This window comes from Pyrgilauda ruficollis, unplaced genomic scaffold, assembly GCF_017590135.1.
Source record: "Pyrgilauda ruficollis isolate IOZ18807 unplaced genomic scaffold, ASM1759013v1 scaffold4, whole genome shotgun sequence".
NCBI lineage: Eukaryota > Metazoa > Chordata > Aves > Passeriformes > Passeridae > Pyrgilauda > Pyrgilauda ruficollis.
Window position 1 is genome coordinate 16,425,909 of NW_024525489.1, and position 15,084 is coordinate 16,440,992.

Consider the following 15,084-nt stretch of genomic DNA (forward strand, 5'->3'; position numbering starts at 1 on the left):
AGAAGGGATTTCCTAACAAGGACAAAGAAAAATTTTTTCCCCTAGTTAACTGTATATGAGAGACATGCATGCTCTTGGCTATCAGTGAACAACAAAGTAAATGCACATCTCAAATATTAAAAAAATCACTTGACTGTCAACATAAAGACAACCATTAACAACTTATAAGTTAATCTAGATAAGAAACCAAGGAAAGTCCCAGTAATAGAAATTCAACAAAAGAAAGCAAGGATGATGTACTTTATTACAAGATGAAAGGGTGAGAAAAATTTAATTACTCAGAGGTAAGAGAGCTGGACTGAGGCTATGTGCATGCACCTGGCCCAGGCAAAAACACGGGCTGCAGCCCTGAGGTCGCATTCTGATTCAGAAATATGCTGATGCCTTAAATTTAAGCAAGAAATTGGGAAACATACTGTCTTGTTGCTTCTACCAGATATCTTTCTAAAGACCCAAGATAAACAACAGAATATGAAAAAAATACAGACCAGTAAATCAGTTAAATCAATGTGTAAAGACTGAAACAGAACCACTGTTACATAATTCACATTACAGACATAGTTAATGTAAGCTGTGCTCATCTATCTGGTAGAGTTTAGTCACCTTCGGGAAACTCATCAAAAGCTGCTCACCAGTATCATTTCACATTCCAAGTGTTTAACAACTCAGCTTTTATTCCTCACATGAAATAAATCCAAAACAGAAGAATCTGTTTAAAGGTTTCTTAGATCTGTGTAACCATAGGGATCAAGCAGGAAAGAAGACACTAATGAATATGGTATTTAGAAAAGGAATCTTCCAAACTACATTACATTACAAATTACAATTAATTGCAATTTTATTTCATTTTCCGAATTAAAATCAACTTACTTATCAAAACTGTACTGAGCCATTCTAGCAATGAAAGAGGCTTCTCCAACCACTTGAGCCATTCTGCCAAGAGCTTCACCTGCTGCACATCTCAAAATAGGATTAGGATTATCAAGGGCACCCATTACAAGCGTCAAAGCAGATTTGCGGACTTCTTCTGGTCCTAATGTGCTTTTATTCTCAGCTAAACCCTACATTAAAAATAAAAAAAATTAAAAAAAATTAAAAAAAAAAAAAAGAAGAAGAAGAATCCAAACACCCCAATGTAAAGAAGAAGAAAATATATTTGAGACCATCAAGTGAAAACTATGCGCTTTTGCTTTTGTTTGAATTTGTGGTAGTTTATCCTAAAACACATTGGTTGAAAGCATTTGAAACTCACTATCAACAACATCCTGGGTCTCATTATGTTTGCCAATACTGTACCTATTTCACATACAGGAAGACCTGCTGCACCAGTCTTTTTTATCAAATGCATTATCTACATGCACCCTAGTCCTACCAAATCTGATCTAGCTTTAGACAGGACACCTCAGAGAAAAAAAGTGAAGCTTTGAAAATCTAACAGCAAAAATCTAATAGGAAAATCACAGACCAGTTACATTTCTACAAGAATCACTTAAATTGAAGACATTATAGATACACGAAAGTATTTTTTTCTTTATACTCACATCTTTCCAAACATTTATACAGCCTCTTATATGAACACTCTACAAAACAGTAACACTAAAGCACTTTTGCAGCTTCTTTTACTCTGGGAGAAATAATTAAACACATTTAGAGTAAAAACAGTGCATGTGCTATAGAGCAAGAAGTCAGAGGCTCTACCTTAGATTCAAATTTTCTGAAGTCTTAACTTCAGCTCAATTTTGACAAATTTTTGACCACTTGGCATGGCACGAGAGCTTCCAGAAATCTGCCTCAGAACCTACATTTCAACTTGTAGCAATGTAGATCAAGTTTTTAAGAACAATGCAAAGAACTGAGGTGCTGTTTTGACAATGTATTTTGCCAATCAACCAAATACATGGAGCTCCAGTAACAGCTTAAACTGGGCAGCCATTATTTGTGACTTGCTGTCTTACTTTCTGACTTGACAGCACCAGGCTGCATTTCCAAGTCTAGACAGAGAGCACACAGCAGTAGCTGCAGTCAGTGGGACTGGACATAAGCACCTAGAATTCTGTGCAATAAGGCAACCAAAATGTAAACCCAAAGCTATTTCTGTATTCAGTTACACAAGCCACATCTGCACAATACTCTGTGACTTGAGGGGTTATCTGAGTATATATGACAAAGTACTTAAATCCTTTAGTTCAGGGTAAATAAAACCACAGGACTGAAGATGAAAAGACAGTCTCAATACTATAGAATGCTGACAACTGTACAATGCAGTCACAAGCCTCATCTGTTCTCTGTACTGGCACATGAAGACAAGAGCTCAAGCTAGCTCAATTCTGGAATTTCCAAACTTTTGAGTAAGTAATTCTTGAATAACTTTAGTAGCACTCTTCTAACAGTCCTTTGTGCTGAACACAAACTGATGAACTTGGGCTTTCAATACAAGTTTACAAATCCTACCTTCAAGGCACTAAGAACAGCAGTAAAGATATTAAGCTGCACAGCTTGCTGGCGAACACCTTTAGCCTGCTTGACACATTCAGCAAAGTGATCCAACATCTGTAATCTAAAGCAAAGGAAAGAACGTAATTGAAGTGATAGCCTTTCAAAATACAAACTAAAGCACAGCTGGTAAAAACCACACAAACAAAAGGGCCTTTTAAGTTCAGTAACAGAACTTCTGCTTCAGGGGCTGCAGAGGGTATTCACTATAGCTATTAACTGCAGAGCTACTCTGAACATCCCTTTGCTGGTTCTTCTAGTTCATCCACAAATATTTACTCTTCCTTTGAAGAAAACACCACCAAGAGGAAGTGAATCTTCAGGTGCATTTGGCTGTATAACTAGAAAGCTATGAGGACCAGAGTGGAAAAATGCTGTCTTTCCACTACCATTTAAAAGTGTTACCCTTCGTATTTGTTGTTCTGTTTCTATTGTTTTTCCCATTTATCATCCATTCCTGCCCCAACTCCTCCCCAGAAAACATTACTGGGAGGAGGAACATACCCTTGAAGATATCAAAACCAGGGATGTAATGAATAATCTGCATTCTTAATTATTCAGCAGTTCCCAAGCAACATCTTTTCACCATTAATAACAGGTACAGACCAAGGTGAATTACCTCAAGCTGGTCTCAAGTCTATCCTGCACTTACTACAAAAGGAGGCTGACTGCTACAAAAAAATCTGCTCCCAAAAGATTTGCATTGAAAGCTGATTTTCCTTTGAAATGCTTCTTAGAGCTGCTTTCACTCTGTGCTCACGGACAAATTGCCTAAACTGAGTAACAAAATTAGTCCAGACAACTCATAACTCTGTAGAGGTAATGTGAAACACAAAGGAAAATACGTTGAATTCCATTTCCTCTTTTTCATTGTGCATACAATTCCTTGCTGACTATAAATCAAATGGTCTTTCTTGTGGCAGCTAAATGAAATTCAGTGGAGGCCCCTGCAGTTTTCAAGGTTGATTTGAAGTTAATTGCAATGTGTACTTTTGCAGGAAATTTTGGTTGCAGAGATATTACTACTGTTAAATGCAGTATGAGAAGAGACGAATCTAGTCTACATCTCTGAATATTAATCTTCAAAAAAGATAAAACTGAGGAAATCACTTTATTTCTAAAGTGACTACACATATTCTGGAATCCTGAGACAAAATGGACATCAAATACTTAACTCTGAATTTAAAGACAGTTAATACCTCAGTCAATTCTAATTTCAGGAAGACAACCAAATAAACAAAAAAATCTCCAACACAACAGTACCCAGAGAAACAAGGCATTAGGTTCTGAAATTGAACACTGATGTAAACTGACCTATGTTTGTAAGAGACATGAGGAAAAACCACACCAAAGAGAGCCACAGATGCATCAATGACAGATACTCCCAAAGGAAGGGGACCAGGTACAGCTTCACCAGCGGGGATGCGCAAATAAATAGAGGAGGGATCATGTTCCAGAGCACCACTTCCAGACGCACTGTTTGGCTGAAGCTGCAAAATTCCACACAACATAAATACCTCTGAATATACCTTTGCACACAACATTTGGAACTACAGATAACCAAAACACATATGCAGTAGTTAAAACAACAGAATAGCTCACAAGCACCTGAATACAAGTGCAGTGTCCTCATGCATACACATTAACATTTATAGCTGAATTCTAAACGGTCAAAACCATTAACAGCTAGAAAAATACACAAACTGTCACTTCTGGTATTAAAAGATGACAATTAAGAGAAAAACAGCTTGATTCTGGTACTAATAGTAGCATCTGAACCATTGAATATGAAGTATCATTTCAGAAAGAAGGCTATTCAGTCACTCTCTGAGCACAGTTACACTACAGTGTATTAAATGATCAGTTTTGGCTATAATAATGCCCTACACAAAAAGAATCAGAAACACTACTAAAATTATAAACTCTCCTATTATCAAGAAAAAATTTCCTAACCATCATTCTTTCATGAAACACTATTAAACAATCATTATTTTCTCTGAAGAAAATTCTATATTCTTATCAATTATTTAATCATGAAACAAAACTGAAGTCTAGTACATCTGCATTCTTCTTAGAAGACCAGAAAACACAGCAAGGTTTGTTGACACCTCTATATCATTAAAAAATAAAACACGACTATGCACAAGAGAACCAAAGAATGATAGAAAGTTAGGGGTTAGAATAGATCCTAAAGATCATCTAGTCCCAGCACTGCCCTGACATGGGCAGGGACATCTTCCACTAGAATGCGTTGGTCAAGGCCTTATCCATCCTGGCTTTGAACACTGCCAGGGCTGGGGCATCCAAAACCTCCCACAGCAATCATTCCAGTGTCTCACCACTCCCACAGTGAAAAATTTCTTTCTGAAACTAACCTAAATTCCCCCTTTCAATTTGTACCTGTTACTCCTTAACCTATCACTACAGCTCCAGATAAAGAGCCCCTCTCCAGCTTCCCTGTAGGCCCCTTCAGATACTGGAAAGTTGCTGTGAGGTCTCTGTGCAACCTACTCTTCTTCTCCAGGATGAACAGCCGCAATTCTCTCAGCCCATCTTCACAGGGGAGGTGCTCCAGTCCTCTATCAACTTTGTAGCCCCTGTCTGGACTTGCTCCCAACAGCTCCATGTCCTTCTTATGTTGGGGACACAAGAGCAGAGGGGCAGAACCACCTCTTTTACCCTGCTGACCACGCTGCTTTTGATGCAGCCCAGGATTCTGGGCTGTGAGCACACACTGCCAGTGTCCTGTGACAGACTACAGATCTCCACTTCCCAAGAGTGCCAGTGTTTTACAGGCAGGAAGTGGAAAAAAAAAAAGGGGGCAGGAGGGAGTGAAAAAGCTCTGTGGACTGAAGACTGCACTGGAAGCCTACTATGTCCTTCACAACAAACAAAGAAAGTTTGTAAAACTCTTTTTTGCTTTGACATGCTGATCTTGGCTCAGAAAGCTTCCCACACCCTTGGTATCAGTCTTGGCTTTCGGATCAACTCCATCAAACCTTCTGAGATACCCTCCTACTATTACATAGCTGTTGCAGAAGAGGAATTTTCAGCCAACAACATTGTGTCAACACTTTCAAATGAAATGTAAGATTTCTTACTACACCTACAAAACCAGCTAAATCTTGTTTTGCTATAATACCATTTGCAATATTGATATTTTGACAGCAGTTTCATTATAAAACATGGTAAGTGGAACCTACGTTTCTCCTAGCTCAAAAAAACCTATATGAGAACAACTTCCAAGCTACAAATATTGGCGGACAGGAAGAGATATTGAATTAGGTTTGTTTTTTTTTAAAGAAATGAAGCTGGTTCACTAAGCACAACCCTGTGAGTAGCATTACGCAATTTATATCTCAGCTGTAGGTGGTTTTTAATCAAAACAGTACCCTGTAGATGGAAGTACTTACATCCAAAAAAGCTTGGAAATAAGACTAAAAACAGGGTATGAAGCTCCAGTTTTAGAAGGCTTCCCCACACACACATCACACAGACAGGGTAGGTAATTCATTCTTCTAGCTTTTTTGTTACCTGATCTTCAATTGATTTATGATCTGTTTCCTGCAGCCAAGAGCCAAGCAGAACACTATCATCATAATGACAAAGAGACCTTAGGAGTGATGTGGTTGTGTTGGCAGAGTTGTCTGTCAAAGTAAATTCTGCTACCAGCTCTCGAAGAAGTGCATTAAATGATCCTAGAAGGACAGACATTAAAAAGAATTACCACTGCTGCTTAGCCAAAACATTTCAGCTAGTGATCAGAAGTTATGAATGTACCATTACTCCAATTTTAGAGGTAGCTAAGAGAGAAGTAAATCTGACAATAGTAGAATTGAGAACAAGGCTTCAAATGGAACTGTAGGCTCTCAATTCCCAAATCATGGGTACCCAACTACCTAAATAACAGGTAAGGTTGGAAATCATTGGAGGCCATTTAGCTCCACCTTCTGCTGAAGCAGGGTCCACTAAAGCACATTACTCAGAATTGTGTCCTGTTCTAAACAACAGAATAGGACATCCTTACAGGATGACAATCCAGATGTAGAAAAAAACCTGCTCATCCACATGATCATGTAAACATACTGAATTAACAAAAAAACCAAAGAAACCCAAAAAGTTGATCTTGTCAGACCATGTGACCGTGGTTAGCAAATTACTCATAGCAGATATGTGTAATAGATCAAATCAGGTTTAAAAAGGAAAACAACCAAACCAATCAAACAAAAAACCACCCCAAATGTAACCAAAACTAAACCTCCACTGTCACATATGTTTTTCAGTATACTAAAAAATAAAGTTCTCTATCTTTTAAGTAACAGTGACTTAAAAAAACATTATTTGATCTCAGACCATTATCTCCATACCTCTCAGTCCTACAAAGGGGACCATAACTGCTACACTCTAAGTGTTACTCTATGAATGCTTTGCAATACTCATACTCTGTAGTTATACTGTCAAGACGACACACTGAAGATGAGGAATACAGTACAAAATTCTTGGAGATCTCTAAAATTGCATTTTGACTCTTAAAGCTGCTTCAAAGACATGCATCACAAGTATAAAGTAGAATTTTTACTTCAACAAAAACTGTTAAAAATTTATGTACCTTCATATGTCTTTGGAGGCAATAAAGCCAATATATCATAAAGTCTTAAACGAACCATAGCTGCACTGGCTTTGAGATGAGCTCCATGGGCTTTAATTACTGATGGAATGCTATAGAATTAAAATGAAAAAGAGAAACCAGAAATGTTGCAGTTACAGAAAAGAGTATTTTCAGATTTCTTTTCACAGGATATAACTCTAGGCAAGGCAAGAAAACAGTGTTCAGAGAACTACTCTGAACAACGTTTCTCAATGATACATTTTCAGAAGTAATTGTACAAAGAAAACTTCTATTACAAAACCAACAAACCCACAACATACACTGTCATAAATCAGTGACATGCACCTCCTCAGAAGTCCTATTTTAATTACAGGTGGGCAGGGAGAAGGGGCAGACACCAAACCACAAAACCCAACTCCAAATAAGTTCTAGTGTTGCGTCTGGTACCCCATGTGCGGAGACACGAGGCTTGACCCCATGTTTTCAGAAGGCTGGTTTATTATATTATGATATATATTATATTAAAATACTACATGAAAACTATACTAAAAGAATAGAGAGAAAAGAAGGATCAGAAGGCTATAAAAAACAAGAATAGAATGCATAACAAAGACTTGTGACTCTCAGAGTCCGATGCAGCTGCATCTGTGATTGGCCCTTAACTAGAAACAACCAACATGCACCAGTCACAGATGCACCTGCTGCATTCCACAGCAGCAGATAGTTACTGTTTACATTTCTTTCCCGAGGCCCTCAGGTCCTCAGGAGGGGAAAAATCCTAGCAAAGGATTTTTCATAAAGTATCATGGCTACATTCTAATATTTCAAGACCAGGAAAAGACTAAAGTGAATAAAGAGCAGAAACTGCCTACTTACTGTGACATCATTGTCATGGCACATTCTATGGGTGTCATCAGTTTCCTGATCACATCCTCAGTAAGGAGCTCAGGGCAGTGAGCAACAAAGCTTCTCATAGCTAATAACAGAACAGTTTAAATTAAACTTTCACTGGAACAAACAAATATAAGACATAAACAAGATACAAATTCTGAGAATATCAAAAGAGCAGCAATTAAAAACTGCTGTGTGATCTGTTAATAAAATTGTATGTCAAAGCCAAGATATACTGATGAAAATCTGACACATTTTACTCTTTTTCAGAGTAAAGAAAAGAAAGAGGGGAAGTCACAGGAGTTCTGTCTACAATACTTGGAATCACGTTTTGGTTTACTGTGCAGGTATAATCTCCAAGTCTGAATTTCTTACCACACAGAGCTCCAGCACGGCCTTCCAGTGTTACTTGCCAGGTGAATGAATCTCCTCTTGCCTTCTCTGCTTCCAGCTCCTTCAGAGAACGTGGAAACACGTTTCGCCACAGCAGCAACATCTTAGGCAGATGATATCGGACAACAGAAGGACCTAAGTAAAAAAAAGTGACAGTAGAACAAAAATGTGTATTTAAGTGTGAAAAATCTGCTGTGAAGGCTTTTGCTCTTCAAACTATTTTCGTCTTATTTCACTTCTCTCCCTTTTTGCCCTACTTGGAACAAAGAAAACCAAATTAAATTCTTTCTCTTTCCTAGGTTGAAAGTGTGGCAAATAAGTACTATACATCACATCTGCTTGTGGGTATCACTCCTAAAATAGGAAATAGACTACCCTACCCACTGTCACGTTATACAGAACCATGGTCAACTGTCTTTTTACTATCTTTTTATTCTGGCTTCTAATTTTTTAATATTAATTTTGAAGGCAGGTTCTTTAGCCTACTCTACCCTGTCCACTAAACAGATACAACTGTTTAATGATACAGGAAAATAACTGATAGCTACGGATTATGCAAACTAGTTTAACAGTCAAGTTTTTTTTGCAACTTTTGAAAAAGATCCAGTGCAAGTACATTAAAAATATATTGGAGGACAACCACAATAAGAATACACTGTTAGAAAAATATGACAATAAACTGGAAGAAGAGACAATTTAGAGAAACGAGATGAAACACAAATGATTTTTGATGAGAGATCAAAATATTGCAAATTGCATCAGAACTTTATCATATTTTCCAGTATAAAAGAAACTCAAAACAAAACAGAAAAGAACACCACTGCTGCAAAATTCAAGAGTATACTTACAACCTCTCAAAATGCAGCTTATGGTACTTCTGTAATGGCAGATACAAACATGAGGCTGGCTTTTTTAAAACAAAACCGAAGGTTTTTTAAACTGACAACACTTCTACTCTGCTGCTGCCTATCTAGAGACACACATGCAACTTGTTGGAATGCTCACTGGGTTTCATTTACTGTCCTTTCTGAGAATAACTAAAGGCTGGGTTTCTAAAACCAGAATAGAAATTTTTTTCAGGTATGATGCCTTCTACCACACTTCAGCTTAGATAAGCACTAATACTTCACTTCTCCCCAGCACAGCATTGCTGAAGTAAGTACACTTACACTCTGCTTCCCCTGTATACTCTTGTGCTGGACAATGAGTCCATTATGTGTAAAGACCATTTGCCAGAGTGGATAATCAGAAGTGTTGGACAAGCTTTAAAATAAAAAGAAAAATCAAAGCATTTTTACAAACCTAAAGTCATAAGTGCTCCAAGTAAAAGCCATCCAGCCTGAGTGCGCTGCAAGGAGAGCCTGCTGTTCTGCGCAGCAGTTCGTAGCAGATCCTCAGCAATACTGACCACCATCTGCACCAGCAGCAAAACACAGCGGGTCTTAGAAACACACATGAAGCCACTGCAAGCTACTTCTACTTGTTCACTCTTACAGATTAAAGATGTTCTCAAATCATTTGAACTGGCCTTCCATAAAGAATGAATGCAGATTACATTTCATGCTGATGATTAGTGTTTTTCATATGATAACACAGCCAGTAACATTCTCTTCAGCAATTATTTCAGCAATTTTTCAATATTTGAATTTCTCTTCATCAAATTTGAAAGAGAGGAAAAGAGCTGTTAAATATTGCAACTGAGATGCAAAGAGCATGCGCTCTGGCCACTACTCTCGCACACGGCGCAAACTCAATTTCAATAATGCTTTAACTGATTAGCATGGCACCCATTCTGCAAAGCTATTACTTATGGATAAAAAGGTATCTTTTAGTACACCCACAGATGAAACACTCACTATCTCACCTTTCCTTTGGCATGAGGAATGCCTAGAGGACACTGGTGCACACCACCTAGCAAAGCAGCCATTGCAAAACTGTAGCCACTAACAGCTTCAGGGGAGGTCTTCAGATTGTTGAGTCTTTCTGCACATCTGTCTAAAAATGGAGTCAACTGAAAGGGTAATGCCACAGCTACACACCGCAAGCACCAGGCAGCAGCCAGTCGAGCAGCCATGCTGGGATGAAGAAGAACTGAAGTTACTGTCTCCAACAGACCTACAGAAACGAGAGGTTGCAGTCTTTAGCTTATGATGCACTTTTAAATATACATATCCTTTTTAATATACACAGACAAGTAAACTGAATCAATACTAGACAGCCAATGTGGAAGTTAAGAAAGTCAGAATTAAAGTACTTAAATTTGCAGACTTGGCCTTTTCAGGAAAGATGGTACTTGTTACTAGCAGTATGCTGCTCCCCATCAGGTTTTGCCAGCAAAGGTGGAGCCACCAGAGCCACAGCACTGACTCGCACTACTTAAACACTGAAAAGAGGCAGCAGTGCTGGATAAGAGAACAGGCACCGGAAGAGACAATTCCCATAATATTTTACAGATTGCCAATAACAGAGCAACAATAACATTGATCTTTGGGTTTGCTTCACATTGTAGCCAAGCACACGCTCTAGATGCCACTGATTGCTGTCACTGACTGTTTCTGACACAGTGCTGTCCGCACCGCAGCAAGTTCACATCCTTCTACACTCTCCAAATTTCTGTGCCTACCTAATCCCACTTTCTAGCTGTGCCCTTCAGTCCCATTTGTCCCCACACAAATATTTTCTTTACTCCAAATCTTGGCAAACTTCTTCTTCAAAGCCCCCACTGCTTCTCATTTTCTCTGGAGTTAGTGAACAGCTTCTACCTGCTGAGTTCACGGCAGCTAACAGAAATAATACTGAGATACAGTGCCCTCTGCTCTTATGGGACACAGCTGCCAGAAGGAATAAATATGAGCAGTCTTCTCTAATCCAAAGCTGGCATAAAATCAGTATGGGAAGACTGTCATATGCAACAAGACAACAATCTATATGATGAAACATCTAAAGAAGCTCATATTCCAGTGAAAAAAGCATAGGCATCCACAAACTCAAAAAAAGTAAAGCTATAGCACTACAAAATAAATGTGGATTCAGATATTGAACCAAACAAGAAGAAAATCCCCCACCAACCCTAGTCAACTTCAGCCAAAGAACAACTATTTTTAAAGGGACCTACCAACAGCTTCATCTCAACAAAATACTTTTGCCTCCCCCCAGAAATTTGGTATTTAAAGGCCATGTTTTCCAGGAGTAAATATTTCAGATCTTACATAGCAAAACAATGTGTTTCCTACAAAACCATTATTGTAAACAAACCAATACCAAAAATTACCACTTCACTCACCCTTAGAAAGAGCTCCAGAAAGACTCAAATCAAAACAGCTGTTTAATACTTGGTCAAACTTGAATTAAAGTTAAGGTACTACACACAATGAGGTGAACAAATGTAGTCATCTGGAGTATTACAGGAAGTACCAATTTCATAGATTTATTTCTTTCATATTCATTTATTATTTAGCTAGATTTAATGATATTTCATATTCATTGCTCAAATGCCTCACTTAATCTATTTCCATTTATTTGCATACCAATAGAAGGTTCTTGAATAAGAGGAGATGCAGTGGCATTCAGACTCTGAACCAGACTACCCAGTTCCTGGAGGGCACACACCATTACATGTTGGCTTGCAGCTACATCAGCAGCTCCTGATTTATTTTCACTGTTAGCATCATTCACTACTGCTTCTGCAGAAAAGAAAACAAGAGTGTCTTGCTTAACTACCATTAGAATCACACCCGAGCATTCACACGACAGAAAGTGACAGTTTCATTTTGACATCAATCCTACATTAAAACAAAACCACAAGTCTGGTCATAGTGAGAACTAACAAAACTAACATACTCAGCAGGGAAAGAGTTTTACAGCTATCAGCCAAACATAGCTGTCCAAAGACCATAAAAAACAGATGCCCAGCAATTACTATGGATAGCAAAGCACTAAGAGGTAGGACAACCAGTGCAACTGTATGTGTGCATCTACACAGTAACAACATATACAATCTTGACATATCTAGGTTCTGCACACAAACCTGCATGCATGTATGTTCAGTGAAACTAAAAAATGGACCTTTAGATGATTTCTAATCATCTCACTGTTATTCAATTGAGTTCCTTGATCCCATAATACGTTCTCCTACAAAATATCCCAGAAGCAGCAATTATCTGTTCAAAAAGGGACTTGAATACCAGCTTAATATTTGTCAAATGGTGTCTGCTGCAGAAGAAATTTAGAGAATGGTCTGCTGTGTATGAAGGGAAGCAATTATTACCAAGTAAAAACCCATCCCATTTTTCATCACATTCATGAGAAATCTTCAAAAATATATAAGTTCTTCAAACTATCCAAATACACAACTGGATTTCCTGCAACTTTGACAAGGTGGCAGGAGAAGTATTTTCTGCAACTGTTTCCTCTCAGAAACAGCATTTTCAATAGACTTGTTTTCCTGGACGTAATGAGAAACTTTTTAAAGTTCCATGCCCACCCCATCAAAAAACTGTTACAAGAAGAACCCGCAAAAGCTTCTAAATCAAATTAATTTCTGTATGTTAAGTATTGTTTTAAACTCCAATTAGATGGCAGCAGAAAAGAAAGATATGTTGGGTAAATAAAATGATGAGTATTTCCAATTTACTCTTTTAAATCCCCAGCTTGAGCTACTTCCTTTCATAAGGAACAGATGCCAAGAGAGTTTTGTTAGCCCTCTTAGTGATTCCATATTCTGCAAAGTTTTGCCAAGGGGTCATATTCTTCACATTACATCATTTTTGTCACAAAATCGAATTGGATATTAGTATGGATATTTAACAGGGGAGACACAAGGATCTACAAGATCTTGACCCACAAGATTTTAACAGTGTTAGTAAAGAACTCTGCATGACTTTCAATACAACCTATCCCAAGATAGATGGCAAATGTGTAGTTTTCTTCTCCACTTCCATTCTAGGCTTTTGACAATGCATTTGTTATCTGGGATAACAAGCCAGTGTCATACAATCATTTTGAAGCAGAACTCAACCTTTGGACGTTTGAAACAGAAAGCAAATGAACTATCATTCCCCATAAGAACAAAATTAGCCCTCACAGTAGAAGAAAGCTAAAAAATGGCTGCTTCAGTAAAATGACAGTAACTTTCAAGTGGTCTTGAATTAAGAAAAATGGTTCTCACCCACTGCCTTCATTTGTTTACCAATGGCTTGACATATTTCTTTGGCAGCTGCAATCTGTGCTTTCTCCCCCAGCAAGCTGCCCACAGTTGCTCTCAGGATAAAGGACACACATCTTCGAGAGTAAACAGCCTCCACATGGGTCTGAGTTGCACGAGGATGGGAGACCAGATCAAGCACATGAGACAGAAACGTAGCAAAGTTGCGCTCCAGCCACTGCCCTCCCAGCGTTGTAACAAAGACAACGTAGGCCTGCAGATCCAGAAGTCACACAGCAACCCAATTAAAACAGGAACAAAATATTATGTGAAACTACAGCCAGACTTGAGCATCATGCACAGTAGTAGCAACACCAGTTAGCAATAAGCAACTCTAATCTAATGAGTTACTCAGCATGAAGCAATTCAGTATTCACATCTTTTCTGCTGAATTCAACTTTCTCCTGTACCAAGAGTAGCCCCTGCACTGTGATGCATAAAATATACTTTGAATGACAGCAAAAAAACCCAGTTCATTGCTTTAAATGTGCCTCTTTTTAAAAAAGTTAAGAACATCATGTAAATAAAAGCAACATCAAAATGTTCCAGTTCACAATGAAAACCTGGAATATTCATCAAGTTCTCCTGAAAAAGGCTGAGAAAAAAATAAAGGGTTTCACAAAATAACCTATGATCAAAGAATGTGGATTCTGGGAAGGTACTGCAGCATACTGAAATATATGTCAGCAGGAGAATATCTGAATTTGAAGAGATGCTGCCACCACCTTTCTCTCTCAGACAAGAGGAGCTTCCACATTCATCAGATTTCACCTGCTCATGAGAGATATATGGAAAGAAGAAATGTAGTTTAACTAACCTGAGCTGCAGCTGAGAATGGAGCCACAAAAGGGTAACAGAGCACCATCTCTAATAAGAAACTAAATTATAAAGGAACTGAAGTCTTTAACATAGTAAGTTTTCAAATATTTTTGCAAGTTAATCTCACCTAATATACACTGATCAAGTAAGTTTTCCTTAGCTCATATTTTAATCCATTGTTACTGCGCATCAATATTAGAAGAAAGCAGGGGAACAATATCTCATGTACATCTCACAAAACAGAAGAGTCAAATTAGACCTGTAAATTATCTTATACAGAAACAGAGAACAGAAATGTGTATTTTTCCTACTAAAAGGAATGATGTATAAATTTTACTTCATTAAAAAAATTACACACCTGGGTAACACCAACTCGCACTTCCCTATTGACAGAACCTCCTACTTTTAACATCTCTCCACCACTCTTCAGGAATCCAGATCCCCCTCGCAGAAATCCTGTGGCCATGAGCTCCAAGACTTCCTCAAGTGTGGCTCTCTTGACATTTTGCCGCATCACTTTTTAAAAAGAAAAGTATTAATTTGTTCCTAAAGTTTCAACCAATACAAGAAATGATCTCAAAACCACTCACTAATTCAAAACTGTCTTGCAAAAACAAATCTACCCAATATTTCAGATAACAATTTACTTGCATGCTTAAAAAATAAGCCACTTCTC

At 38.0% G+C, this 15,084-nt stretch overlaps 1 protein-coding gene across 4 annotated transcripts in view; it reads right to left on the reverse strand.

Annotated features, from left to right (window-relative positions):
- The window catches only part of HEATR5B (HEAT repeat containing 5B), a 55,656-nt gene that overhangs the window by 33,416 nt on the left and 7,156 nt on the right, over positions 1–15,084 (reverse strand). For all 4 annotated transcript variants that reach the window (XM_041476914.1, XM_041476913.1, XM_041476912.1 and 1 more), the window contains exons 7-18: positions 14,767–14,924; positions 13,554–13,803; positions 11,914–12,069; positions 10,251–10,501; positions 9,689–9,800; positions 8,369–8,521; positions 7,979–8,078; positions 7,103–7,212; positions 6,028–6,191; positions 3,808–3,983; positions 2,452–2,557; positions 871–1,061 (exon numbers count right to left, since the gene is read on the reverse strand). In XM_041476914.1, coding sequence (XP_041332848.1) covers positions 871–1,061; positions 2,452–2,557; positions 3,808–3,983; positions 6,028–6,191; positions 7,103–7,212; positions 7,979–8,078; positions 8,369–8,521; positions 9,689–9,800; positions 10,251–10,501; positions 11,914–12,069; positions 13,554–13,803; positions 14,767–14,924 — 1,927 coding nt within the window. The remainder of the gene's footprint in view (positions 1–870; positions 1,062–2,451; positions 2,558–3,807; positions 3,984–6,027; positions 6,192–7,102; positions 7,213–7,978; positions 8,079–8,368; positions 8,522–9,688; positions 9,801–10,250; positions 10,502–11,913; positions 12,070–13,553; positions 13,804–14,766; positions 14,925–15,084) is intronic.